Source organism: Augochlora pura, chromosome 4 (genome assembly GCF_028453695.1).
Source record: "Augochlora pura isolate Apur16 chromosome 4, APUR_v2.2.1, whole genome shotgun sequence".
In the NCBI taxonomy this organism is placed as follows: Eukaryota; Metazoa; Arthropoda; class Insecta; order Hymenoptera; family Halictidae; genus Augochlora; species Augochlora pura.
This window is the reverse complement of record NC_135775.1, coordinates 25,926,298-25,953,437: the sequence shown is the minus strand read 5'-3', so window position 1 is coordinate 25,953,437 and position 27,140 is coordinate 25,926,298. Positions and strand designations below refer to the sequence as shown.

At 49.5% G+C, this 27,140-nt stretch overlaps 1 protein-coding gene across 4 annotated transcripts in view; it reads right to left on the bottom strand.

The window, feature by feature from the left end:
- The window catches only part of Wake (ankyrin repeat and fibronectin type III domain containing protein wide awake), a 161,979-nt gene that overhangs the window by 39,763 nt on the left and 95,076 nt on the right, over positions 1 to 27,140 (bottom strand). For 3 of the 4 annotated variants that reach the window (XM_078178143.1, XM_078178145.1, XM_078178144.1), the window contains exons 3-6: positions 24,225 to 24,373; positions 22,846 to 22,971; positions 21,615 to 21,798; positions 15,620 to 15,870 (exon numbers count right to left, since the gene is read on the bottom strand). In XM_078178143.1, coding sequence (XP_078034269.1) covers positions 15,620 to 15,870; positions 21,615 to 21,798; positions 22,846 to 22,971; positions 24,225 to 24,373 — 710 coding nt within the window. Of the gene's footprint in view, positions 1 to 9,393; positions 10,958 to 15,619; positions 15,871 to 21,614; positions 21,799 to 22,845; positions 22,972 to 24,224; positions 24,374 to 27,140 lie in introns of those variants that run through there. The other variant, XM_078178146.1, reaches the window with a different exon arrangement.

Below are 27,140 nucleotides of genomic sequence, written 5' to 3'. Positions count from 1 at the left end.
CCCCCCCCCCCCCCCCCCCCCCCCGGTACAGTTCGTTCGCGGCCGTGTTACACCGCCGTCGTCGAAAATAAAGGATAACCGAAGCCGCGACTAATGGAAAGTCGCCGCGCGAGTTTTTCCCCCCGTCGAAATAACGACCCTTTTTTCTGCTCCGCGGAGCGATCGGCAAAGTCGATTGATATTTTCTAACGTCGTCGACGGGCGTTATCAATCATCGTCCGCGATAATGCAATTAATCAGCGCGACGCGGCCGCGTGGCAAATCTTTCATCGGCGGCGGCGCGATCCTTCGACGGCCGGAAATGAATTTCAAGCGATTCTAACGCGAGCGGTGCTCCCGTCATTAAACGTAGGTGTGTCCGCGACATGTGGCCCCAGCGCCGGTCGATAAACCGTTCCGCGGGCTATTCGTTTCCGCGTTGTCGATCGCGAAACACATTGTGCATCAGGTAAATTCAGCGCATGCGATCCCCGTTCCCGTTCCGTACCACTGTTACGCGCCCGTTTCCTTTCTGTCCGCGCGACTCGGCCCCGTAATTCGCGTTTCCACGGGACGCGACGCGAGCTATTACCGGCCCGGCGGCGACCCGCGTAACAGGACGCGTTAAAAGTGCCATAAGCGAGCCTTAAATCGTCCAATCCGTCCTGATAACGCGCGCCCCGCCTCTGCAAATGAGTTCGCGGCCACCTGCCGGCCGATTGCATCTTTTAACGCGCACCGTAGGAATAATGATAATAATAACGCGCGTTCCATTCAGAAATTCCTGGATTTTCCTATTTTATCTTAATTATACGCTGTAATAACTGTATTTAACAACGGGATAATCCTTTTGTTCCAGCGAAGGAACGACGAAAAAGTTAAAAAAGTGAAAGGAATTGAGATATAAAAATCGACGATAAAATCCTGTAAAAATGCACGAACCCGGCGTTGCTCGGAGCAGAACGAAGAAAATAAATTAGCGAATCCGATGATTTCGCGACAATAATGAAATCGAGCGACAATAATGAAATCGTACGACAATACGTATTTCCCAGTTAATTAAAACACTCTTTACCTCGGTTATCCGGGCGTCGCCGCTGTCCTCGGTCCGTTTCCCAGCGAGACACGATTAAAAAAGTCTATCGGCAACGATTCCGGCGATCTTCGCGCGGAACACGGCCTCCGTGACTTTAATTATTGATTTCTGATCATCGCTTCCAGGAATACATCGCGGTCCCGATGACGCGGCTGGCAGCCACGTAACGCATCCTTACGCGAGAGCACGATCCCGATATGCATTCTCGTCGCACGCTTATTATCGTTGCGAGGCCTGCCGTAAGTCATCGACGCTCTTTCGATCGGTGATTAACGCCTCGCTCCATTATTTTGCCGGCCGGCTATTATTCCGACGATGAATCAACGTCAATTCCGCTCGCAGTGTTCGCCGGGCTATTTCTAAACGCTGCCAAAATCAAGCCGCTTCGGGATCCTCGTGCCGAAAATGCGGCGAAATTATCGTGCAAGATCTAGTGAAATTATTGTAGAAAATCTAGTGAAATTATTGTAGAAGATCTAGTGAAATTATTGTAGAAGATCCAGCGAAATTATTGTAGAAGATCCGACGAAATTATCGTGGAAGATCCAACGAAATTATCGTGCAAGATCCAGCGAAATTATTGTAGAAGATCCAACGAAATTATCGTGCAAGATCTAGTGAAATTATTGTAGAAGATCCAACGAAATTATTGTAGAAGATCCAGCAAAATTATTGTAGAAGATCCAGCGAAATTATTGTAGAAGATCCAACGAAATTATCGTGCAAGATCCAACGAAATTATCATAGAAGATCCATCAGCTCGATCCTGGCGACGGTGCATATCCTGTGTCGTTGAAATGCAGCCAAACCGTTCGAAATTCCAATTCAGCTTGCAAGTCCCGTTTCGGCTCGTCGATCACGTCGAGCGATCTCTTCGTCGCCTTTTTCGACTTTTTCGTTGTGGACACTTTAATACAGAGCTTTCGAATTATTTCACTGTGTTCCTTGGAAATTATTTCAACACTAAACTTGCCGAGGTGTAAAAACGAGTAATAAAAATTGCCTCGGAAAAATTGCAATGTAAAATATTTATAATAATATATGATGGTTTATAAAATAGTCTGTCACTGAATAAAAAAATATCAAAGCGATCTTTTGCGGTAATCTATCGCGGTAATTGCGGTGAAACACTTTTTCCACTGACTGTAGATAAAGCTCCGGCGTTTTACTCACATTCCGATAAGTCGTCGGTTTTGGTGCCGAAAATCAGAGCGTCGAAATCGTGAAAAATGTCGAGAGGCCAGGTTCGAGGGCTCGAAGAAGGCGCGAAGAAGAACGACGCTCTCGAGTGGTTGGCGCGCGAGGAAAATGGGTCCTTGCGACGCCGGGGAAGGACACCGACTGAAAGCAAGGCTTGCAACAGATGCACCACCACTGTTGGGCATCTGGGCATGACATCGGGGCAGGTGAGTTCGAATTTCGTTAAGCTCAGGGCCGTACGCGGCGCTCGAGGGTTGCGGAAGGGCGAACGCCCTCGAACCGAAAGCCTCAGATGAAACCACCTTTTATTTCATTTTTATGCAAAATCGAAGCGCCAATAATTTTTATGAGACCCTAAAAGATTAGGTAATTTTTACAGTAATTAATTTTCCTTCGATTTTCGAATCATCGAAAAATTATTAAATTATTTCGAATCATCGAAATTTCGCAAGACAGAATTCCCGTAGAATTCGCTAAAGTTCATGATGACTATTAAAATGATTATTAAAAATCGCGTGGTTTTTTTCGCTTCATGGTTATTTAATATACGATCTCAAAAGATTAAGTAATTTTCATGGCGATTAATTTTCCTTCGACGATTTTCGAACGGAATAATTTTGCGAAATAGAATTCGCTAAAGTTCATAACGACTATTAAATTTACGATTATTAAAAATCACGTGGGTTTCTTCGCTGGATGGTTACTTAAAAAATTCCGTCGCCACGGTGTCTTTTACGGCACGGTAAATATCTTCCTCGCCGGCGACGCGTCCAGACACTCTTTTTTCGGGAAACACCGAAAAACACTGAGGGATACGAGAGCAAATATTGCCCGAGCACCGGGGGCTTTCGATTTCCACGAAAAAATAAATACTCCGAGAGGTGGAAGCCGGGTTTTTTATCGTCGACGAGCCGGGCGACTTTTAGCGAACCCGTCCGCAGTTAGAGAGATAATGAAACGAGAGGAACGGAAGCGACGATGAAGCGACGCGCCGATGAAACTATCGAGGATTAACAGAAATTACCGCGAATTTGCGTGTAACCCTTGCCGCGGTGTTGACACCGGGCACAGAGGCGACATAATAATCGTCGAAAAAGCGGACGAAAGAGCGGCGCGGGTCCGAAGGCCACCTGCTTTTTAGCTCGCTCTATACACCGGGTGACCCAAGTGCAAGAAGAGCGGGAGTCGCCCAGCTGTCGAACGCCGCAAACCTGCCGGCGAGTTTAATTTATTTCGATCGCTATCTTGGCCGAGTGTATCGGCGTCCGAAGGTTGCCAGGAAGTTCCCGGTATCCTCGGAGAGCTGTACAATCGACACCGGAGAGATGCGAGAGAAGAGAGAAGAGAGAGAGAGAGAGAGAGGGAAGGAGAGAAGTGGTCGAGGCCGCGGTTGAAACAAGAAAATAAAGTTCGGATCGCGTGCGCCCCACGTGTTTTGCCAACCTCGTTTTACAACGGTCGACGGACACTTCCCGCTAGTTTATGGTACACGAAACGGTAAGCAATGGGAATTAAACGGCCATCGGCACGGAAACGGAGCGCTGCCTTTTCCCCTGCAAACAAATTCTGTTGCGATAAGTCCGGTTCATTTTTACAATTTCCGAAGGACGATTCTTCGAGACGCCCGTCGCGCCGCTCCTGGCGTTTCCGGTTCACCGTTTCTCCGAGCCTCTTTAGGATGCTAAATATTTTACCTTGCCCATAATTTAGATACCTGAAAGTGCACGCCTATTCTTTTCTATCAAGTTTTAACGCTGCTCCAACAACAGCCATTAGTAAACTGTGGAATCTGATGGAATATTAAAACTCGTCTTCGTCGTTTGTAACAAAAATGAGTGGAAACTTTCTCTGTGGACTTAATAGTTTTGATAAATAAAAAATAATGCTTGGAAGTTCTTAAATTGTTTTAGCAATTTTTAAATTTCATTCGTTGAAATTTCTCTTAATTATTTTGATCATAAATGCATGAAATTCGAAGCCTAATAATTAACAAATTAAAATGCAAAGACATACAAATTCAATTGCATTCGCTAGTTATCGAATAATTTTTGCTACAGTTTCCTTAATTCTATAAGTTGTAATATTGTCCTCTTTCCATGTTGTCTATATAATGTGATACTTTTCTTCGAAACGTCCTAGCATATACTATTTTTCTCCATTTTATTTCGAAAGATATTTGTCTCCATTTTATTTCGAAAGATGCTCGTCACCATTTTATTTCGAAAGAATAAAAGCTTGGAATATTTTATCGTCGCCCCATTTTCTTATTACGTTCCTCATTACGTCTCGGCTATATTCATTGTCTAGTCGCCTCGTAAATTTGACGGCACCCTATAAACCCAGAAAACCGAACATTTATTTTTAGCGGCGAGAGTGTTTCGTTTACGACGACAGTCCGCGGTATCCGAGGCGAGAATCCGACGTAGACAGTTTTGGGGAGCCGCGTCTCTACCTGTCCGTATACTATACTAAACGGACACCCGTTGCGTCGATACCTGCACTACAGGTGCCGCCCTTTTCCGGGCTGTTTTTCTCCTAGCCCCGGTCACAGGAAGAAGGGTGTGAGCAAGGTCTCCGTAACGGACAGTTTCAGTCTGCCGGGGCTTAATTTCATGCAGGAACTTGAAAAGAACGGAAGCACCTTAAAAACCGATCGATCTGCACGGGATCCGCAACCACGTCGACCCGCTTTAACCGATGATCCGTGCGAATCGTTGCGCAAGCAACGTTATCCTGAAATCACCGTCTCGCGTACGCGTCCCGATAAACCCGTTGTTGTCGCACTCGAAAGTTCACGCGCGGTATAAAAATCGTCCATAATTCCGCGAGACGTTGACATATTCGAGCACGATTTAATCACCGTCGTTTCGAGCAATCCGAGGCGCAGTTTCGTGCGACCTTATGCGTTTACGAGAACAACGAATGGACCGAGTGTAAAACTGCGACGGCGCTCGAATAATCTAACCCTTTGGTATACAGTCATAGAGAGAGGTTCATCGTTTTACGCGTTCTTCGGCGCGATTATTTGCAATATTGTGGAACGAGGCTTATCGCGTGACGTTTAACGGTCCGGGTGTCGAATTACAGCACAGAGAATCCTCGTCCATTATACGGTGCAACGAGCCAATAGAACGGCGACGAAAGGAGTTCGTTGCAAGACAATTTCCGTCCCTGGAGAAATTGGATTTACCCGCGCCCGTCCGTTGCTTATCAAACTTGAAAACGCCGGCGCGGCGTCCGACTTCGAAACGCGCGACGCTTCTTCTTCTCCCCCCCACCCCGCGTCATAATGTTCCTCGCGCCCGCGGTGGGAAGAGTAACGAGGGTAAGGAGCCGTAAAGGCGTCCTCGTAAAGACAGGCTTTTCTTACGCTTATTCCCCGGGAACGGCGCGGCACCGATCGTAAAACGGCTGGGCGATGCTGTCGCCTATTGTCTCTCGGAACCGATGTCGGCCATCGGGGACGATGCCGCGGATTGCCCGACGACCGGAGCTCCAAGGGATCGTTCGCGACATTGCCTCGTAACGTTTATACAGGTGTTAGACGCGACGGAGAGTTGGCGAAAGACTCGTCGACCAGAGTCGAACCGGGATCGTTACGATGGCACCGATTTATCGGCTCTAAAATTCCACAGAGAAATATTGAATATCGGTCTCGGCTTGCCGGCGGTTTCCGAGATTGCTCGGCAAGTCTCACGGTCGGCCACGCCCACTGTCTAGTCTCCGAAGACAGGGCGGAAGATGGGAAGAAACGTGAATCATATGTTCGGTGCAAGTCGGTAAGTCTTCTTGGTCAGAAATCGTTGGTATTGAAAATGCTATAACTCGGCGAAAAAAAATCGAGTAATGATCTACTATAGCTTATTTTAAAGCTTAAAGTCACTAATTTAATACGTATATATTTGTTTTTCAGGATGTTATCAAGTACGGAACTGTATTCATTTCTTCTTCGTCAGGATCCGCGGAATTGAAAATGTCCTCCCCTTGACAGTATTACGTATTCAATCGTCTCTACAGGGGTTCAAAAATTTTTCTGAGGATTGGGACTACCTCTATCTTCAAGATTGAAGCTTTCCCTTTCCAACGAGACCTTAAAAATCGCACTACGATTTTTTCCCCCGATTTTATTCGACTACGACTCATTAAGGTGCCCAGAACTGCAAAAATATCGCCTTTTGGACAATATTATGCATTCTAGCGCCTCTATGGAGCTTCGAAAATTTTTTCAGGGATTCAGACTACCTCTATCTTCAAGTTTGAAGCTTTCCCTTTCCAATGAGACCTTAAAAATCGCTCTACGATTTTTTCCCCCGATTTTATTCGACTGCGACTAATTAAAGTGCCTAGAAATGAAAATATTGCCTTCTGGGCAATACTATACATCCAAACGGCTCTATGGAGCTTAAAAAATTTTTCCAAGTATTGAGACCACCTCTATCTTTAAGTTTGAAGCTTTCCCTTCGCAACTACTCCTTATAATTCGATCTACGATTTTTTTTCAGCGACGGGATTCAACTCTAGCGAAGAAATGCGCCTCCAGAGAGAGAGAGAGAGCGAACGGCTGGAAGAGCACCGAGTTACTCCGAGCTGAAGATCATTTCTAATTATGCAGAGCAAGGCAGCGTCCGCAGAACTTGTTCCGTGGCGAAGGAATGCAATTGTGGCTCGAGTGGCAAGGGGAAAAAAGAACAATTCCGCGACACTCGGACCGCGCGTTTTATCGTCCGTCTCCATCCAGCGACTGTCCCTGACGCTTCTTTTCCCCGCGAAGTTCCCACGCGAGATCGCGTGCAGGAAAATAAGATGACGACTGCTGGTCGGCTTCCGGTGCACCCAGTACGACAGTGTCCATCCCGCGCCTCTCCGCGCATGCCACTTTGTCACGGCCGTGCGTTTTTTCCGCGTCCGCGATCGACAAAGCCGAGCCACCCACGCGGCTCGCAATATTCCACGCGTCGACGTCTGCCGCAAAATCTCCAGGATTTTGTGTCACGCGTCGTTCCCAGGAAATTTCGCTGACCGCGTTTCGCAACGCGGACTCTTCTCAGCCGGCTTTCTTCGCCTAACGCTAAGACGTTCGCTAACGTCTCGCTAATTCGTTTCGCGCGCCGATCCCAGAGCCGCGATTAACGGAGCGCTGCAGTCTCTGCAATCCGCGATCGCCGTGCAACGCGAAAAACGAAAGCGTGCGCCTAATAACGCGGCTATTATCTCACGGCGAGGTTCTCGGAGCCTCGCCGGCATTGTACGCGGCCCGGCAAACAAATTAGCGGACCGGTCTAAAAGTCGACGGCTGCGTGGCTCGCAATAAGCCTCTCCGTCGACGTTTGATCGAGGCTCCCTATAAATACGGGATCAAAGGAGCCTCGGCCAATTACTATAGCACGGCTATTTACGGGATTATAGATTTCCGTCGGGTGTTTTATAGCTGCTCGAGTCAACTTTGTCGGAGGTATTCCCGACTTCCGAGTAAAAATAAGAGGCTGAAACTATCCGCGAGCGACGCTCGTCTTAGAATCGCGCGGCGATAGTTTTCTCGACGTCTCGAAACGATGAAACGCGTCGCGGCAATATTCTCGAGCGGAGAACGGAGGCCTGCGCTTGTTCGGACATCTCCGCTTTAATCTCGAGTGTATTTTTTCCCAAGAGAGGGAGAAACCTAACTCGCGGAAATATCTGAACAATTTTTGCCTCTCTCTTGTCGTCGATAAATCGATAGTTCTCTTTGGAATCGTCCGAGGACGGGCAAGAGAGGAGAAGACGCGTTCCCCTTGGAATCCGGTCATCGGACGAAAGAACGATTTAATTATCGTTCCAGCGATCGGAATTAGTATTCGATACCTCGGTCCACTTTCACTCGGCGTGTGCTCGTCGCCGATACGCCCGCCCACCGCGTCGCGTCGCGCTGCAAAACCGCAATCGCTCGCGAATCACTTTCTTTGATCTACTTCGTTTCCAGCGGGTTTCACTAATAATCCCCCCGGATGGATCGGGGATTATGAAACTGCAATTTGCGCTCACGTGCCCGCGCACACTGGACCCTATCTTATGCACAATAAACCATCGCGCGGCGCGTTGCATGATGCACGCGTCCCACGGCGAAATAAAATATTCATATTCGCCGTTCCCGTTTTCTAAACTCGATACATTATTATCGGCCTGATACGCCCGTTCAGAAAATCGTACGTTTCGCAAAACCGATTGCGCGTTGCGAAGCACGGCACCGAAGTACCAAAGTCGGAACAAGTTTCACCGTGCCCCAGGATAATTACGCTCTTCCTTCGTTAAAATCGAGTAACTCGAACCTCCTCTAGTCGACGTCGTCTACGGTTTCTTCTCGATAACGATTGATTCGATACAGTGAATTAATAAACGCAATGTAAATTTAATCCGCGCCTCGAACAACGCGCTCTCTACACTTCGACGCCCACCCGTGTTCCTCCACTTTGTTATCGTTATTTCGCACGGGGGAATACACAGGGTGTCTCTCGTAAGCATCGGGACACACGCGTCACGGTTCTCGCGCGTCGAACTGAAATATGCGAACAATTTTCATCGGACACGTCCAGCGAAACGATCGTTCTTCTGTCGCCTGGCGTGCTCGCTTTTCGCTCTGCCGTTTGGAATGTTGTAAAAATGTAATTCAACTTCGATTCGCGGATACGTTATTCTAGACGCGGAGAGCTACAATTTCGGGCGTCCTCTCTGTGTCTCTCGATTCCCGCTGAATAAACTGCGGAAAATAGAGGCAAATTGCCACGCTCGCAGATATTGGGTTGGCAATTAAGTTTTTCGTCTTTAATTTAGCAAAAGAAAATTGTATCGATTAATTATTATGAATTTTGACAAAATAACGAATTTTTAGCAGAATATTCTGTTTTGAATAGTTGTTAATACACCTGCGTTCGGTAAAACGATTCCTGAATTTTCACGAAATTGCCGAATCGTAACAGGGACCAAAAAACGCGTCCGCCGAAACGTCGCGAGCCCGGAATGCGACCGTGACGGAAAGACGGAACAATGGAACAATAGACGCACCTGTCAGGGAGCGCGCAGCCTTCGCGTAAAAGAGTTCAAGAAGAAGAAGAAGAAGAAGAAGAAGAGCAAAAGAGACCTACCCTATGCACGACGACGGTCGCGAGCCTCGAAGGACGTTCCCATGGAGCAGCGAGGAGCCGGGCTCGCGCGGACGGCTTTCCACCTTACTGGGAAAGGTAACGGGGTCCGCGTGAAAATTTCTTCCTGAAAATCTCGCCCGGCGCGAGGAGAAGAGCGCAAGGAGGCGCGCGCGCGCTCGCCGATGCACCAAATGCAGAAACCGGTTCTCGACGCGGCAAGGTCCTCCACCTTTTGCCGCCGCCGTGTCCCTCAGGCCTCTCCTCCGCTCATTTTCGACGCGTCTCCTCCCTCCGGCCGGTCTCGATATCCCTCCGATCGAGATCCTTTTTTCTTCGGGCGCATCCTTGCCGCAGGACCTCCTCCTCCTCTTCTTCCGCTCGGCGGGCCCTCGATCATCGGTCCTCGAGCCTCTTCATCGTTCCGAGAACCGCCTCGCCGTTCCGAGAATACCCGGCCTCCTCGACGAGCGTTTTCGTCTCGCAGAAAGAATCGCCGGGGGTTTGGAGATCGAAGCTGCTTCTCCAAAACGGCGGGAACAATCCCGCGTCTCTGCGAGGACAACTTACGGCGATGGTTACCGCTGTAACGTCCTACGCGATCACCAGGACCGGCCAGTTCCCCTAATGTCCCTTCCGAGATCCGTCGAGCGATTAACTCTTTCCAACTTCTCGCAATTTCAACTTCCTCCGTTTTCCTCGGGGACCGACTCTCTCTCCCCCCTTCTCTGCCGCAGCTCCGGGAAAATTTGGCGGAGATCTCGACTCGCAGAAATCGAAGGTCGCCGGGTAACTGCTCGTTCTCCTCGATTGCTCGTTCTCGTATCGATGCTGCTTTTCTGTCGAGGGCTGCTGCTGCGAATTTCTAAGCTGCTCTTCTGTACCGCCGATCCTCCTCGAGCACCTCCCTCCCCGTAATTGCGCGGATGAATTCTTGATGCCGCCAGGCGGATTATATTATCCTCTTCGGCGACCGAGTCGACGATCTTTTAATATCCTCCTCCTCCTCGTCTCGCGGAGCTTTTTTTTTAGCTTCGTTAATTGACGCCGGCCCTCTCGAGGTCCGCGGCGCGATGGTTAATTGCCTCGAGGACGATTATTGTTCTTAATCGTCGCTGGAAGTCCGATCTTCCCGTGTCGAGGATTTTCTCGACGTTGCGCAACAAAGGATCGAGGACAATCGAATTATCCTCGGGGATCGATGGGAGAAATTTTTTACCGTCCTCTCCGGCTACGAGTCTTTCGCCGGGATGATTCTTCAGGGCTGCTTCTTCGGGGCTGCTGCTTCTTCAGGGCCCCATCGACTATAATCAACGCTGTCTGATATCGACGAGGGCGCCGGAACGATTACATTATCCTCTCTGCCACGCTTCCAGGATACGCTTCCTCGTGGATCGAGCACGATTGCGTGATTCTGCAAATGCTCGGCGAAAAACTGGCACCGATTTTTCTTCACCTTTTCTTCTAAACGGTTTCCTTGGCTTCTTCTATCGCGATGTTATGCAACGACGGAACGAGGACTGTTGTCTCGCCGCCTTGGATTCTTTCTTGACATCGAATAATCGCTTCGTCGAGGTCTTTCAGTATCGTCGATTCTATCTCGAGAAGAATTCTATCTCGAGTTCTAACTCTTCCTATCTCGAATTCTAACTCTTTCTATCTCGAATTCTAACTCTTTCTATCTCTAGCAAGAAGAAGAAGAAGGTCGATCGCGTTATTCATGGACGACTATCACGAGAATCTTCTGGCAGAGATTCTTTTTCTTTTTTAGCTAGAATTATGCGTCTCGCGTTGGCTACACTTCGAGGACCAAGGACGACATCGTTTCCCTTGTTCGCTGATTCGATCTAATTATTTCGTAATAGGATATACTTTCTTGGAACTCTGCAATTTTCACGGAGGATGAGAATTTTTGCAAGGTATTTTTGTCAAGTATTTCAAGGAGATTGTTGGACAGTTTCCTCGATCACGGGACAAAGGACGCAGAGTTTGCTATCAAGAAGCCGCAGAGCCGGGGGGCCACTCGTGTCCCCGTCCAAAGCCTATCGTGTTTTCGAAAAGCGATCGCGTTACCGGACGGTCGGTCGTGTTACCAGAAGAGAGTCGTCTCGGTCAGCAGTGAGCGACCGTGTAACAGACCGTGTAACGTTTTTCGAAGGACCCAGGCTACGCGGACTCGCTGGCCTCGCGTTTTCCCGAAGCTTCCAAGTGCCGTGCCGTTGCCCTGACCGTACCATGGATGAGATTGCTCCAAACGTGAAGCAACTTTTCAAACTACGCGAGCGTTCGGCATTTGCGAGACCCGAACGTCGCGCACAGCATCGTCGAACACCGCGGCGATGGAAACCGGATTTCTCAAACTTTTCTCCGACTCGGCGAACGCGAGTCTAGACGCGAACCGTCGTCGCGGGCTGCATTTTGAGATTCGCGAGATTTCTCGACGCCGCGCACAGTTTCACCAGCGGCATCCAGGCACACGAGATCCTCGGAGATTTTTGGAAGACGCGAGTCTTGGCACGTTCGCCAATGAACCGGCACACACCTGCGTGCAGCACGCTCCGAAAAACGGGGACCACGGGTTTTCGACACTTGGGTGCGCGCGGGTCCACCGAGGAGCGCGACAAGCGGTTCCAGCGTCGGTACACGGCCGTGCACGCGAACAATCGCGGACTGAAAGGCTCCTTAGGCAAGCGACTCCGAGCAGCCAACCGCGTGACCGAACACGAGGACGTAAACAAAGCGGGGAAGACGATTGGCCGAGACGCTACCTGACCATTCAGGTATGTCAGATTCGACTGGAAGCCACGGCGGACTGACTCGCTCGGCGACGACGCGGGAACTTCATATCGCGCTGCCTGTGCCTCCGAGAACCTGACTCCGTGGTTCTCGGCGTAACAGCCGAAACGATCTTGAATTTCGAGGCGCGATCGAGTCAGCTTGGAATTCAGTTTCTTTACAAAAGACTCCTTCCTGGTAAAATTCGCTATTAATAGGAACAAATTATGAAATCTGAGCAAATAATTGCATGACCTACATATGGATAACGCGATACTCAGGTTGTTAGTGAAGACACTTTATGCACTGAAAGAGAGAGACGTTCGATAATTCTTGCCACCTCGAGCCTGCCAGGTCTCCGCTCTTTCAGACGGATGCCAGTCGAAGAATTCATTTAATTAAAACACAAGTTCAACACTTTCTTGCGCTCTTCGAGCAAGCACGGCGCAAGAAGAAGAATGTTTCAAAGAGAACATATTTGCTTCGAGAACAGATATTATGATTGCGTCCTTTGAACTTCTCTTTGACTGCGATTCGAATTCCAACGAAATTCGGAGTTGGGAGGGAAGACTTCATCCAGCGCCGATATCTTTATCGCAATATCTTTATCGAGGTCTCGTTTCAGATCGATGGAACACGATCGAGATTCTCGAGGAGACCGTGGAAGGGTTCGTGGATCGAGGGAGACGACGGTTTTCGGGGCGATTTTAATTAAACAAAACTGCCGGATCGTTCGACGCGGGCTGTCGGCCGCTTCCGCGACGATCCGTGACGATCCACGACGCGGATCGACGAGGAAGCCGCTTCTCTGTTACTTTCACCTGATTGTTTACGCGCCGGGCGCGTCCACAGTTCTCGTAACGCGACGAATCGTTCGACTTCAACGGATGGAATGCCACGCGTCGATCGCGGATTCTCGATCGACGTACTGTCTCTGGCTCGAACGAATCTCCCAGCCCGATCAATTATGGGACGATGCGCGCGCGCGCGCGCGATAAAAATCCATAAAATCTGAATAGAATACAGCGGGAATCTATTATGGTAGCCTGCCGCGTGAGAAACAATGGATCACGTGAAACTTCCACGAGCACCTTAAGAAACACGCCGCTCCGTTCGCGGAGAAGTGGGGCCGACCGGTTTACCCGTCCATGGGACTGCCTTCTAAACGCCCGGCCCCATTGCCCCGCGCGGGCCCAGACCCAGGGCCGTAGCTAAAACGCTGGGCCTCGATCGGTGGAACCACTACAGCGACGGATATTTTACTACAGAGATAGAAATATCTTTTATCCGAGGCAGATCTTCACGGTAAGATTCACTTTGCCACCGATCTCGTCATTTCTATTATGCTTTGAACGCGTCGCGGCGCAAGCGATTTGCGGCCGCTAATCGAGGCTTTTCTGGAGCGTCGTCGCTCAGAAGTGGAGTCCCTCCCCCGGCAAACTGAATCTTCCCGTTCATTATGATAAACGGATTCACCGTGACGCAGACCAATCGGCTGTCTCTGTCCCAAAGAGCGATAATAGTCTGCCGCTTCTGCAATTTAACTTCGAGATGCCGGCATTCCCAACGGCACGGGAACTTCTCACCTCACGGATTGTTCCTCGAGGATACGACAGCTCTCCTTCTTTGCTCTATCCTCCGTCTATCTCTCTCTCTCTCTTTAGGAGCCGCGAAATTAATCGATATTCCCGGCGACGTCGGACACGGAGCTGCCATTAATATTCCTGTCGCGTCCGCCGGATGAAACCGAACGGAGTCCTGTGATCTTCGGTTTTACTTTTCCCGCCCATTCGACGATTATAATCCGATCCCCGGGAAATGTGTTTCGCGGGACGTGACGGGGGAGGGGACCCATCCCGCCGACGACGACTCGGAAATTGAATCATCTCTTCCGCCCCCCTTCGTTACAGTAAATACTACACCGGAGGCGTGAACTTTCGGGGAACGGGCTGAAATTCACTTGGACTTCCTGATAACGGGGGGGGGGGGGGGGATAACATTTAGATATGCGCATTATATAACATTACTGCGCGCCGCTATAGTGGCTTTCGCGAATGGCTCGTGCTTTACTCGATTGTTTTATTATTTATTAAAGCAAAAAATTAAAGTGACAGTGTGTATATACAATATATTAAGAAAAGAATATATGTTGTTAGTACTATGTATAGATATTCGGAAAAAATATATATATTAAGAGAAAATCGTAATTTAGTTACGAAAAACTTTATCTGCGCAAAATCCTGCCGTATCTAAAAGGTTAATGAAACCCACGGTTACGGAATGTTATTTCCGAGGTGGGTGTGACACGTTGCCGGAACGATGACGCTTGTTTCCTTCGGAAATTCCGAAAGCGGAGCGTACGCAACGCTGATGATGGTATCATAGTTCGCAGGAAGAATGGTAAAGGGTTGGTGTATTATTTGGAAACTCGGCTACGGTTTTTTCTCTTTTTCTCGATTTCGCCTAAGAACGCCTAAAGGCTGGCAGAGTTGACACTAGATTGCCTAAGCAAGTCATTTTCACTGCTTTCCAATTTCAATTAGAAAAATAATTATGTAAATAATGACGCAGCTTTTTATAATTTTGTGACTTTTTCTGCAACATATAAATGCGTATATTAATCATTGTTGCCGCCCCCCCTCCTTCATTTCCGGTATATATATATGTGTGTTATACCTATATTATACCTATATTATACCTATATTATACCTATACCAAAAAGCAGTAATTTTCCCGGCTTCAAGCTCCCGTCTTTCTAGTGTTAAACACAGCGTCAAAATTAGCATAAAAATCGAAAACGACTACTTAGCAATTTGGCTACCCCGTTACGACTTGTCCAAGGTACGCTTCCTTATCCGAGGATTGGCAAAGCTGAAAGCGGTGTCAAAATTAGCATAAAATCTCGAACGGTTGCTCCGCAGTACTCGGCAATGTAATCACCGCGTTTTCGACTTGTTTGAACGACCAAGTGCACGGGAATTTTAGCGAAGCTAAAGGACGGAATTATTCTTAAAAGATTGAGAATGGCTACAGCATTATTTCCTAATTTATCTTTATTATATAAAGTAAGCCTGCAAGCGCTTCTGGCACATTCGACGCGGAAGGAAATTAACGAAAGAAACGACAAAGGGTTGCCCCGTCTCACGGCTTCTCGGAGCCCGCCGGCAAAGAGCTAATGTCAAGATCAAGGCAACCCGCGGAGATCCCTCATGTTTTCCGCTCGAGAGATTACGAGGGACCCGCGGCAGTCGGAGGCGGAATAAATCTGCGGGAAAGAGGTCTCTCCTCTTATATAGATCCGACATGTGTAGGATCTCCTATGTGCGAGATATCCTATGTACAAGATATCTTATGTATCAGCGGTTTCCAATACGGGACCCGGGGATCGATGATCCGCGGCGTCGCGCGCTGGATCCTCGCCAGAGAAAAGAGAACGAGAGAAGAGGTGACTCACCTAATACGGCTCGGTGTCCCTTGACTCTCCTGCCGACGTTCGGCGAGACCGTGCTGAGCCTGTCGCCCCTGACGCCCAGCAAAGGGCTGACGCTCCTCCTCGGCGGCGGCTGATCCGAGAACAGGCCGTAGCTGCTGCCAGCGTTCGCGTGATACCCGTCGGTGCCAACTCCGCCGACGATGCCCCATTCCGCCACGCTGTCGATCGAGCTGCTCCTCGGCAGGCAGGAGCTCGTTGCGCTGCAGTCCCGTCTGTCGATCATCCCCGGCCGTCCCCGTCACTCTCCCCTGAACTTGACATCTAATTACTTTGCTACGGTGTTTTCGGGGGTGGGACCGACCCGGAGCCCGAAGAATCTCGGGAATGTCGGAAGAGGGGGTTACGCGGGTCGAGTCTTCGCTACGATTGGGACATCGATGTCTTAGCTGTGATCGCCAAGCAAGGCAAACGTCACACTGTGTGCCTGTCGCACACAGTCTCGCGTCAAACACGGTGTCGGGCCTGACACTAGATTGCTAATGTCCTCCGTGTAGGCTCCCGATTTAGGTACTCTCTCTCGCTTTGACCACCCCGATAATACTCGTGAGGGAAATTTGTCTTGTACGGACAGAAGTGCCTGGGACTCCGTGAAAGGAGTTTTCGATCTGACCGTGGTAGAGCAGGAGAATTTCACCCGTTCACCGGCTATGACGACATTGCCGGAGTGGTACTTGTTAGGAACATTTGTTCAATGCATATTGGAGGGCGTGGGTGTCCAACTCTCGAGTGGACTTTACGACGTGATGTAATAACGGTTAGGTTCCCGGAAGCCTCCGAAGAGCGACGATTATCGAACGATTAATAATTGTTAAGAAAATCGAGATAATTCGAAATAGGAGCAAGGAGACAACGATGTAGCCTCGCAGCGTCCAACCACTTAATCTTCACCCCCTCGTTTCGATTCACCTTCCGGCCTGACCTTTGGCGAGCACACGGTCTTTATTAAAACATCCCACACCTACTAGACCGTAATCCTGTCTATTCAAAACCGCAACAATAACCCTGATCCGAACCAAGCCAATCTCCGCCGCGCTCTTTCTTTCGCTACCCTCTCCGCATCCAGATATTCAGGTTAAGCCCACGCGAGCTCCATAGAATTTGTACCATATTATCCGGCGCGTTATGGTATTGTAAACGTTCGAAGAAACGGCGGCGCGTATCGATCGTTCAATCCATTCGCCGTGCCCGCGGCGGAACCTAATTTTTCCTTCAACGAGAACGCGAGGGCCGAGATGATCACGCGAGAAGAACGCGTATCGTTGGACCCTAATTGAACGAGTATCTGCCGATCGTTCGCGCGGCGAATTCGATCTATTCGCAGCGGAAATAACAGTGTCGGAATGATCAAAAGGCCCGGCAGGAAATTTGAAAGCCTCGCGGTGCTCCTGGATGACAACACCCGAAATAATCAAACAACAAAGAAGACTGTCGTGAGCCTCCGAATGTTCAATTCCGCCAACTTGGCACAAACAAGAGGGTCGAAAAATTGTAATATTCTCTCCTCGGAGAAAGACGAGGGGGGGACAACGACGGCTTTGAGCCGGCCGACTCTAACGCTAATTAATTCGGATGCCTCTCCCGGCTTCGCGAAGAGACAATACAGCTGCTCTATTTTCCAATCTTGGCCGGCTCGCTCGAGGATAGGCGACCTTTACATATGATCCACCGCGAGGGATTCGGGCCGCCCAGATTATACGCTCGCATGTTCGTTCCGTTTTTTTCTTTTTTTTTGGCCGGACGGACTCCCCCGCGAGGCGAAGTTTCTTTGTGGATCACCGGCGTTTTTTGTTTCAGACCGGCCCCCCGGGACGTCGATCTCCGTCCGCGCGTCCTTCGGCAACTATCTGGGCAGAGAAATTACAGCGATTAGCTTGGGAGAACTCTCCCTCGGGATCCGAGAAAGTCGAGGCGGAAGTGTAGCTGATGGCCGGAAAAAGTCGGCCCTCAAGATCAACAGGAAAGCGAAAGTGGTAATATTGTAATCGCCGGAAGTGGCGACCCCCTCGAACGAAAGCGAAAACCCTTAGGAAGGAAAACAGTGGTTCGAATAAATAGCAGAAGAAGGGTAGAATTATTGCAGCTGTCTCGAAAAATTCTCGTTCAAAGACGAGGAGTCGAAGAAAGAATAAAAATTGTTGCAGCGAGGAAACGAAGCGAGAGAAGGGGGGAGGAAAAACGATTGCCATCGTTTCTTGGAGGATTCGACCCTTAGGAATAGAGGCGAGATAAAAGTCCGCCGTCGAAGGAAACGAAATTTAGATGCATCGGGCGGGCACAATTGCCCCGGCCGGGGGATTGGTTTAGCGACTCGGAATTATCCTCTGTTGATTTCCCGAGCAGAGTCTCGTCGAAGACGGTTCTCCTCGGACAAGGTGAAATCAGAGGAAATTGCGGCCGTCTATCCCTTCGCGTTAACATTGTCCCCACCAACCCCCTCCCCCTATTTTTCTAGTCGTCGGACGGAACACCTTCTGCGACGAGCCGCGATTACCTCGACTCGAATTACGCGGCGGTGACGTCGAATTACCCCAGTCGGCGGGCATTTGAATTTTCCCGAGTTTACTTAATTCCTGTTTCCCGCCGACGGAAAAACAAACCGGACCCGTCCCGTCGGGAGGGTGACGAGTGCTCCGCGACCCTAATGAACATGTTAAATGTCCGGCTCGTTAGTCGACCGTGGAAAAATTGCCGAGTCGAACTTTGTTTCCACGGTGTGACAATCTGCTTTCTCGCCGACGCGACGTTCTATTTGCGTTCGTTGAAAACATATGGGAGAAGCGGTCGGGCGATCGGAGGAAAATTGCAAATTCTCCGTTCTTCGCGCGCGAGAACAAAGTCTGTCCGCTGGATGAAATTCGCAGGTTTTTCGCTCGCAAGAAAGCTGTTCGATCGTTGGTAAAATTAATTCGAACGTCTCTATTGGATTTGGTAAAAGGCTTTGAAGGAAGAACGCGTTAATCGAGCCAGCGTCGTCGACTATAAATAATTTCCAAGCGCGCGCGCTCGTCCAAGGGGAGATAATTGCTTCTACTCTCCCGGTAGGTGGATAAGGTTTCAGAGTTGATGGCCAAGGAAAGGTCAGACACACGAGATGATAACAGCATAACTCTGATAAAAAAGAAGACCTACACACGGCCGAGGTAAATTCGAGTACGGTCTTCCAGCGACGTCGCAGTCTCGAGATTAAATACCGCGGGGTCCCCCTTGGAAATTCGATTCCCGCGCGTTTTATATTTAAATCGTGTGCGACGCGGCGAGGTGATCCTACGTGGTTCCATCGCGATCGGATCGGGCAAGGGAAAAGTGCTGGGTAAACGTCGAGAGCGAGACGAGGCGGCCAGTGGTACGAGTCGACTGTGGTCGGACGACGGCTACGGTCGGCCACGATTGCGGTGTAAACGAGAAGTTCCCGTGTTTTCTTAGACGCGTAACTTCCAATTACCGTGCGACGGAGCCAATCCGCGGACAGGCAAGAATCCCGGCGAGGACGACTATTTCTCGTTTCGTGGAATCAGAAAGGCAAGCCGAAGAGACATGCCGGCCGACTTAACGCCTCGCGGGCATCCCGATTGTCCCACTAATTCAACGGTCGAGGTTTCCTTTCGATTAACATCTCGATTGCAGCCTTGACATTTCGTAGCATTAAAGTATTTCGTTTAATAAGAATAAAATCGTCGATTATTTTCTCAACTATAAAGTACTTTTATAATTACTCGAAAATCGCTACAATGACTGTCAAATAATTCCATGACCTACATACGACGCGACAGTCGAAGCGTGAAAAATCGTTGGCAGGTATTTTCAAGAAAGCTGATCGCGAAATCTGCTCGAGCGAAACGACTCGAGCTTGTTCTCGCCGACGGCGGGATTTGTCCAGTCTTGTCCACCGGATCGTTGACACGAAGTTCCAGTGAAATCCGTCCGCGCCGTTGAATACGGAGAAGCCGGGACCGACCACGAAGGTCGAGCGAGCACCCTCGAGTGGCATAGATTCGCCCCAATAAAACAGCAATATTTTCGGGCTAGTGGCAATATCCGGCGGCGGACTCTTCGCTCTCGAACTCCCGTCTCCGGCGCGCCGTTAGAAACCGGGTCGCATCCATTTGCAAATTGAACCTCGACGTCCCACGAATCGTTCCGCGCTAACACACGGACGACGGACCCCGTCCGCACACGTACGCGACCCGGCTCGTCGAACCCCTTTCTGTACACGGCAGGACAGAGCCTCGATGTTTTCCCGCCAGCTGTCACGCAATAGATCTTTGTTCCCGTTTCGACGGCGACGGACGCGACGATTTTAAAATAATGCCCATCGATCCTCGCGACCAGTGTCCCGTCGCTAATTCCGCGGCCATGGCCGTGGAGCGATTTATCACCTGCGATTAACAATTCCCGCGGCCTTTTGATTAGATATCTTTTGTGTCTAGATTTTGGCAGGACTTTAAGAAAAGGAGCGAGATTTTTTAGTTCACTCGATATAAAATAATATTACAAAGACAGAGATTGTCTCGACAGTTATCTTGAACTGCGAGAAAAGTTTTGGAAAAGTTTTTGAAAAGTTTTCTCCGGCCAATAATTTTCCACGATGGAGTTTCACGGAATACCGACGAAACTCTGTAAGAAGGCGCGATGAAAAGAATCGCGAAGGATATCCCGCCAAGGTGGCGAGCCCGATATAAAACGTCTCATATAAAATGAACCGGCCGGGGCTAGCAAGCGATCGAGGGTCTTCCCGCAGGGCCGACTCCCAAGGCTCCGCCATTCAAATGCGCCGGTGAAAACCGCTCCGCGCTCCGAAACAGAAGCGAGTTTGAAAGCAATCGAGACCCGAAGCTCTATCCCCGCGTAACACCTAAGCAAACGAATCCCTGCTTTCGTCAAAGGAGCAACGCGTTCCGCAAACGCCGACACGTTGCTACAAGACGACAAGGCGAGCCAATTGGTGCGCGAAATCCACCGAATGTCCATCGGTTTCGATCACGGCGAGATAGTTGCTAAGTAACTCGTTCGACAATCGTCGCTCGAAGGACCTGTTCCGCTTACACAAATTGACCGAGGCTTCGGAACCAATTATCAAACTTCTCGATACAGAAATTACCGTGGACACAGGCCTGCGCGACCACGAGTTTCTGATAACAATGCAAACGTTACGGCGGTCGTTTATTAACGATAGGATACTCGAAGAAATAAATCGAAGCGCAAAGATCAATTTCCAAAGTCCTAGGCCAGACGATGCAATGGTTTAAAGCTTATTCGCAAAGTCCTCGATGCCTGGCCGACGTTCATCCCAGTTAATCGAGGACTTAGAAACAGTTCCCAAAGTCCCGTGGAAGATACGGCTAACTCTTCCTCCGCTGTCTATCCTACCGAGTCAATCTCTTCGTATTGGAACTGGTTTATCTTCGGCGACGGTGCGCCGATGTTTTAAGTCCTCGTTGCGTTCGGAAAATTCGGATTTTAATAGGATCCCCGATTTTAACGCTACTATCTATAACCTAGTTTTTAGGCTGGGGAAATAGATTCTTGAAATAGTAAATTAATTATAAATATTTCTTCTCGTGTAACTGAGAATTTGGCAAATTCGCAAGGTAGAGACCTTGTCAACGTCTACGAGCATATCCGCGGCGCGGAAAAACGCGCACAGCTCGTTGGAAAAATCATCGCGGAGGACGCGGCGCCGTGTGATTCGAGGCCGCGGTGCCACGGGCAATTTTTAAGGTCCCCGAAGTTGAAAGTTGGACGTTCACGGAGTTGAAGAATAATGACCGGCCGAGTAGGTGACTCGCCGAGAGAACCGGCGAGTCGCGCGATTCTCGCTGTTTGCTCGAACAGCCTGGAGGGTCTCCAGGCCAATTTTTAACGGTCTCAACGTTGACCGATGCTCCGAGGTGGTTCCGAGAGAGAAAGAGAGAGAGAGAGAGAGAGAGAGAGAGGTCGCAGGTTCCTAGCGACGTACCTTTCCCAGGAGAGCCTCCTCGGTATTTCATCGCTCGGAGTGAAGCTCGGTCGTTGGTTTAAGAGTCTCGCCAGTCTGGTCAATGGCTGGGAGCCGCCGATGCTGGTCGTGCTTAGCCGGCCGCTTCTCGAGTGCTCCTTCGAGTATTCCCTGTTCGCCGGGCCGGAGTCCGATACGCGGCGTTCTTGAAAAGTGACGGGAAAGAGTCGTGAGAACGGGCGGCGTACTTTTCCCCGGGCAAAGTCCGCCGAAATGTAATTTTCGAAGTACACAGCGACGGAAAGCTGCCGCGCGACGTATACGTGTATGTACATAGGTGTCACGTGGCGTGTCGAGCCCCACTCCGGGAATAGATTCCACCGCGCGAACAAAGTAAAAGAAGTTCGTGAAAACATACCGAGTTACGAACGAAAGCAAATACGGCGTGTTAAAAAAGCAAGCCGACTCTGCGAACAAAGTCGAACAGGATACAAGTTCACATACACTTATTTCGTTATTTCACCGGTGTAGAATCTATTCCCGTATACGTACCGTGCACGCGGTGCACAGCTCGCGCGAAGTACAAGCGATCTCCATAAAAATCGTGCAAAGTTACAAAACTACTTGGAACCTTTTGGGAAATGGTATCACTGCGCAGCGACAGCGCTTCGGAGATCCACGAACTTGGGTGTCTCAGGACACGCATAAACCAGACTACGACTCAGCGGTCGCAGTATTTCCAAAGGTAAAAGGTAGACGCGATGGAAAAACGGATTTCCACGGTGCTGTTTTCTTCGGCGAAACACGGGGGTCCCGGGAAAAATGAAGTTACCTTGTTCCGCGGGAGCAAGAAACGAGCACGGACTTTTATCGAATTCCCGTGGCCGGGCGTTTCAACGATTTCGGAAACTCCCGGATATCTCTAAACGGCCGGGGATCCGCGGTCTATTAACGACGGTCGAGATTAGCGGAACGAACCGCGGGTATAAATAATTGACCTAGAAGTCCCCGCGACGGGGAACGGGATCCCCAGGAGTATCTCGAAATCGGATCAGCTTGGGGAAGGGTGGGGGAAGAAAAGGAATTTCTGTTTCCGTCCGGACGTCATCGGTTTCCGGAAGTTTTAACCGTTACGGACGCGTTTCTCTGGGAACGGTGTTCGTCTTGTCCAAGTTTCTCGCGTTTCTACCAGGCGCGCGCGCGCTGATCGGATACACACACGTATACACTACCCCCCCGGCAGACGTCTTACCTATCGTGTCGTCCGTGAAGGATATCCTCGGCGCGAGCAGCTTCGGGCAGTGAGATGCGGTACTCCCACGCTTCCCGGAAGCTGCACCCTCTCCCGAGGATGCAACGGACAGACCGGTTGACGCAGCTGTAACCATTCGGACGGGATCCTTGTTTTAGATAACGCATTGCATTCTGCCCGGCTCGCCCACCACCCGGGAACGCTACGAACTTGCGAGATCTTGGAAATCTTTCCTCATTGTCGCGATTTCCAAGACCTCCTTCGAAACGAGCAGTCGAAGAATTATCCTCGAAATAACTGACGACATTCGTCGAGATACCAGACGGGCGATTTTTAAAAATCACACGTTCTTTTAAAATAGGAAACTTCCAATTGGTAGTTCCGGTGCTAATTAGTTATCGGATTTTTCATCGCGATCGAGGCTGAAATACTCCCGGACAGGTTCGAACCGGTTGAAGTTTCTCGCTGCAGAAAGGATTACAGAAATTATAATTGAATGGAACTTGATTGAAGCAGCGCTTCGAAAGTTCGCCGTGGCGAAGTTCCGACGTCGTAGTTACCGCCCGGCAAATTCGTTTCGCGTTTCGGCGCGAAGCTTTCCAGCCGCTGAATGAGGCGCCGCGCGAGAGGACACGCCTCCCCTTTTCACCGGGGACTCGACTGATAAAAGTCCTTGCCGGAAAGTCGTGCGCGAAGGGTTTAAAAAGTCGACGGATTAGGCGAGCTCGCGTCGTCTCGATTAAGAAGCATTTATCACTGGATTGCCTAAGCAAGTCATTTTGATTGCTTTTCAATTTCAAGTAGAAAAATAATTATGTAAATAATGACACAGCTTCTTATAATTTTGTGACTTTTTCTGCAACATGTAAATGTGTTTATTAATCATTGTTGTTGCCCCCCCCCCCTCCTTCATTTCCGGTATATATATGTAAAGAAAGTACACTGTCTTTAAATCAAATTAGCCGCGCTTCATTAGCCCAGCGCGACCTCTAATCGATATATATCGATGCTCAACGAGCGATATCAAAACATAGAGAGGCGACGTGAGCGAACACGTGTGGAAATATAAAAGTGACTTTATAAAAGAAAATACAATAATCGACCTGGGAGGAATTGAGGAGAATAGACTTTAATTGTCGTTTCTCTTTCTTTTTAGGTAATTAATAAATCACTTTGTATATTTGTAAATATTGTATATACACGATATGTCAATTATAACCTCTTTCTTTTTAGAGCAACACAAACTTGATCATTCTCCTAGAAAGTCCTTAAGATTATCCTTTGTCTTATATATATTTATGTTTGTTATAGCTATATTGCCGATAAGCAGTCATTTTCCCGTCTTCAAGTTCCCGTCTTTCTAGTGTTAATTAACTCACCGTTGTAGCGAGCATCGATCTGCGCCTGAAGGATGTTCAAACCGGGCGCGACGATCGCTGGCAGGGTCCTGGAGCGGAGGAGGGGCGCGGGACGGCCGCCAGGCCCTCGGCCAGATCTTGGCTCCGGTTTGCATTCTACCGGCGGAAGGCTGGAACAAACAAACGGGGGAAGGATTATTACAAAAACGTTCCGGGGGCTTGTCTGCGCGCAGAAACAGCTTGTTTTCGCGAGCGAAATCTCTCCCCTTCATCCGGCCCGGTTTATTCCGTCGTTGATGCCAACGGTCTCCGCAGGATCAACAATACCTTCAATCTTTCCTGGCTTGCTCGCAGGAAGGCAGTCGCGGTACACGTCATTTTTTAAAATTCCGTACGCGTTCTTTATCCGCGAAGTTGTTCGTCGACGAGAAGGAAAATGGAAAGTTTGATGTCGTCGCGTAGATTTCGCGGATTCATGGCAATGCCTCGCCACGACGAGCACATGCAGAGATAAACCGGCCGGTATTATAGAAGCTGCACTTCTCTGATTGGCCTACGATTCACCGTCGAGACAGGATTCGCCGCGGATTGGATGCGCATTAAAATAATGGGGATAAAAATGCTCGCGACGAGAAATCCCGGCTCTGCTTACCACGACGAAGTAGTACGACTTGTGCGCGTAATTTTCTAAAATTCCGTACTTATACTTCTTCGTCGCATTGTGCAATCGAGGAAGGAGAGGAAATCAAGAATTTCATCGAACATCCCCCGCGACGACGTTCGTTAGGCTTTGTGCTCCGTGGAATAAAGGAAAAAGCTTGAGGGGGGAGGGGGGGATCGATGAAACTGTGGTTCCAACATCTGATAAGCGGCATCCTGGAAAATTGATTTCGGGATTTACGAAGCACAAAGACCCGCGCGACCGGCCTCGACGTCGAAAGGGCCAACGAAGTTACATCGGGGATAAAGTAATTGGAAAAATGGCGGAGCGGAAAGAGCGACGGCCGGCGACCCGTGAAGCTTCGCTGCGAGAATCACGGATACGAAGTTCATCAGCTCGCCGTACTTTGTCGTCGCAGCGTCCTTTCGCCGCGCCGCGACAATTACAGCTTGTAGACAAGCAACGTCGCCTCGTCAGGATCTCGCTCCGCGCGTCTCGATGGAACTTCATTAGACGAACAAAGCGGAGCGACACGCTCTCGAGATAAATTCCAAACGGCGATGGAATCCGGGCGGAAAGAGGATCGAAGAGAGACGCGGCGCGGCGCGGCGCGGTGGAAAAGAATATACGGGCTTGGATAAATATTCGTCTGCGGGATACGCGTCTCGAGAACCGGATTCCCGGGGAATACCGGGGATTCTGGGTAATAAGCGTCGCCTTTCGGAACTTCGAAGCGGCGCTGCAGACAGGAAGTCGCACACGGTCTGCGGAGGCGTGGCCTCGAAATGGAATCACGGGATACCGTCTTATTCGCGCGAGCATCGCTTTTCGCGTTCCCCCCCGCCTCTACCCTCTCTTGTCGTACGCTCGGCGACAGTCACGTTTTACGTTTGATTAAATCGCTATATTATTCATGGACCACGGACTTCTACGTGCAACCGGGTTTTCTAAGCGAATCCCGCGAACTTCGACAGGCTGTGCCGGAGGCTCGCTTTCCCTTGCGGCGGGTCCTTGCGTAATCGCTGATTACGATGTCATAACCTGACAAAATCAATTCGGCGGATATTTCGAGAAATCGCAGAAATTTCATCCGATATAGAAAGTTGCAATACGATTTTCCCTATTTTACGCATACTACGATGAAAATTTCAGTTTAACCCTAGAAAAATAACCATATGACAACGTACGTAAAAGATAACCATACGCTTCAGAGGCGCATGCTTTTCTAAGGCGTCAATTTTATACTAACAATGGATATTTATTTATTAAGTAATTTTAAACTTAAATCACTAGACCTCTATGAAAAATTAACAAAAATCAACAGTCTTCGGTTTATTTCGCAGGCGACTCTGCGACGTAGGTTATCTTTCTAGGGTCAAGTAGATTGTCAAAATTGAAAAATGTTCCTTTTATCTTCGGTTCTACGGAGCGAGATATCGAAAGGGTTCGACGACGTTTCGAGCCAGGCTCGGCATTTCGTTCGAGCGCGTCCGCGGCGCTTTAATCTCGGAACGGCGTACGTGTCCCACGCAGCGGCGCCTCCGAGAGAAACAACGGAGTTTCGTATGCGTGAGGCGAGAGCTTTTGAAGAATGGCCTGTCTCCGAGGAGCACGCGGGGGCGTTCCTTCATTTTTGGTTGGTGTTCCGGGGGAAGGCCGACGCCCGACGCCGTGAAGAATTGTACCGCCGGGGAAACAAACGACCGAAATTGTTCTCGATACAATTTGTTTCCAGACCGAAAACTTGCCTCGTCGGCCGAGCGATAAAGCGAATGGAATTCGGAACTTTCGGCTCTAGCGCGCGCTCGCTCGCGCGCATTAATATTTTACGGGGGGAAATTGGGTCGATCCGGAACGTCTAATTAAAGACGGAGATTTATCTGCCCTTTGAATCTAATATCCGGAAACTAGCGTTCAATTAATTTACTACTCGCCGTAACCGGGAGCCTGGGGAGGGAGGGGGAAGGGTGGGGGCGGAGACGATAAAATTCGTTCCGTAGCCGAAACTCGATTCATTAATTATCGCGCGATAAAAGTAGCCCGCGTAAATTAGCGGCGGAGCGAAACTTTCGATCCCTTTCGCGGGGCCGCGATTATTACGCGACCGAAATTGGGTCGCGGCGGTTGACAATTAAAAAAAAAAAATGCTTCGCCCGGCGTGTACGCGCGCTCGCGGCGAACGTTTCGTCCGTTCCCGATCTACAAATTAATTGAACAATTACGCGGGCGTGTATGTTAAACAAATACAATCGCGACGCGATTCCGAGAGAAATGAA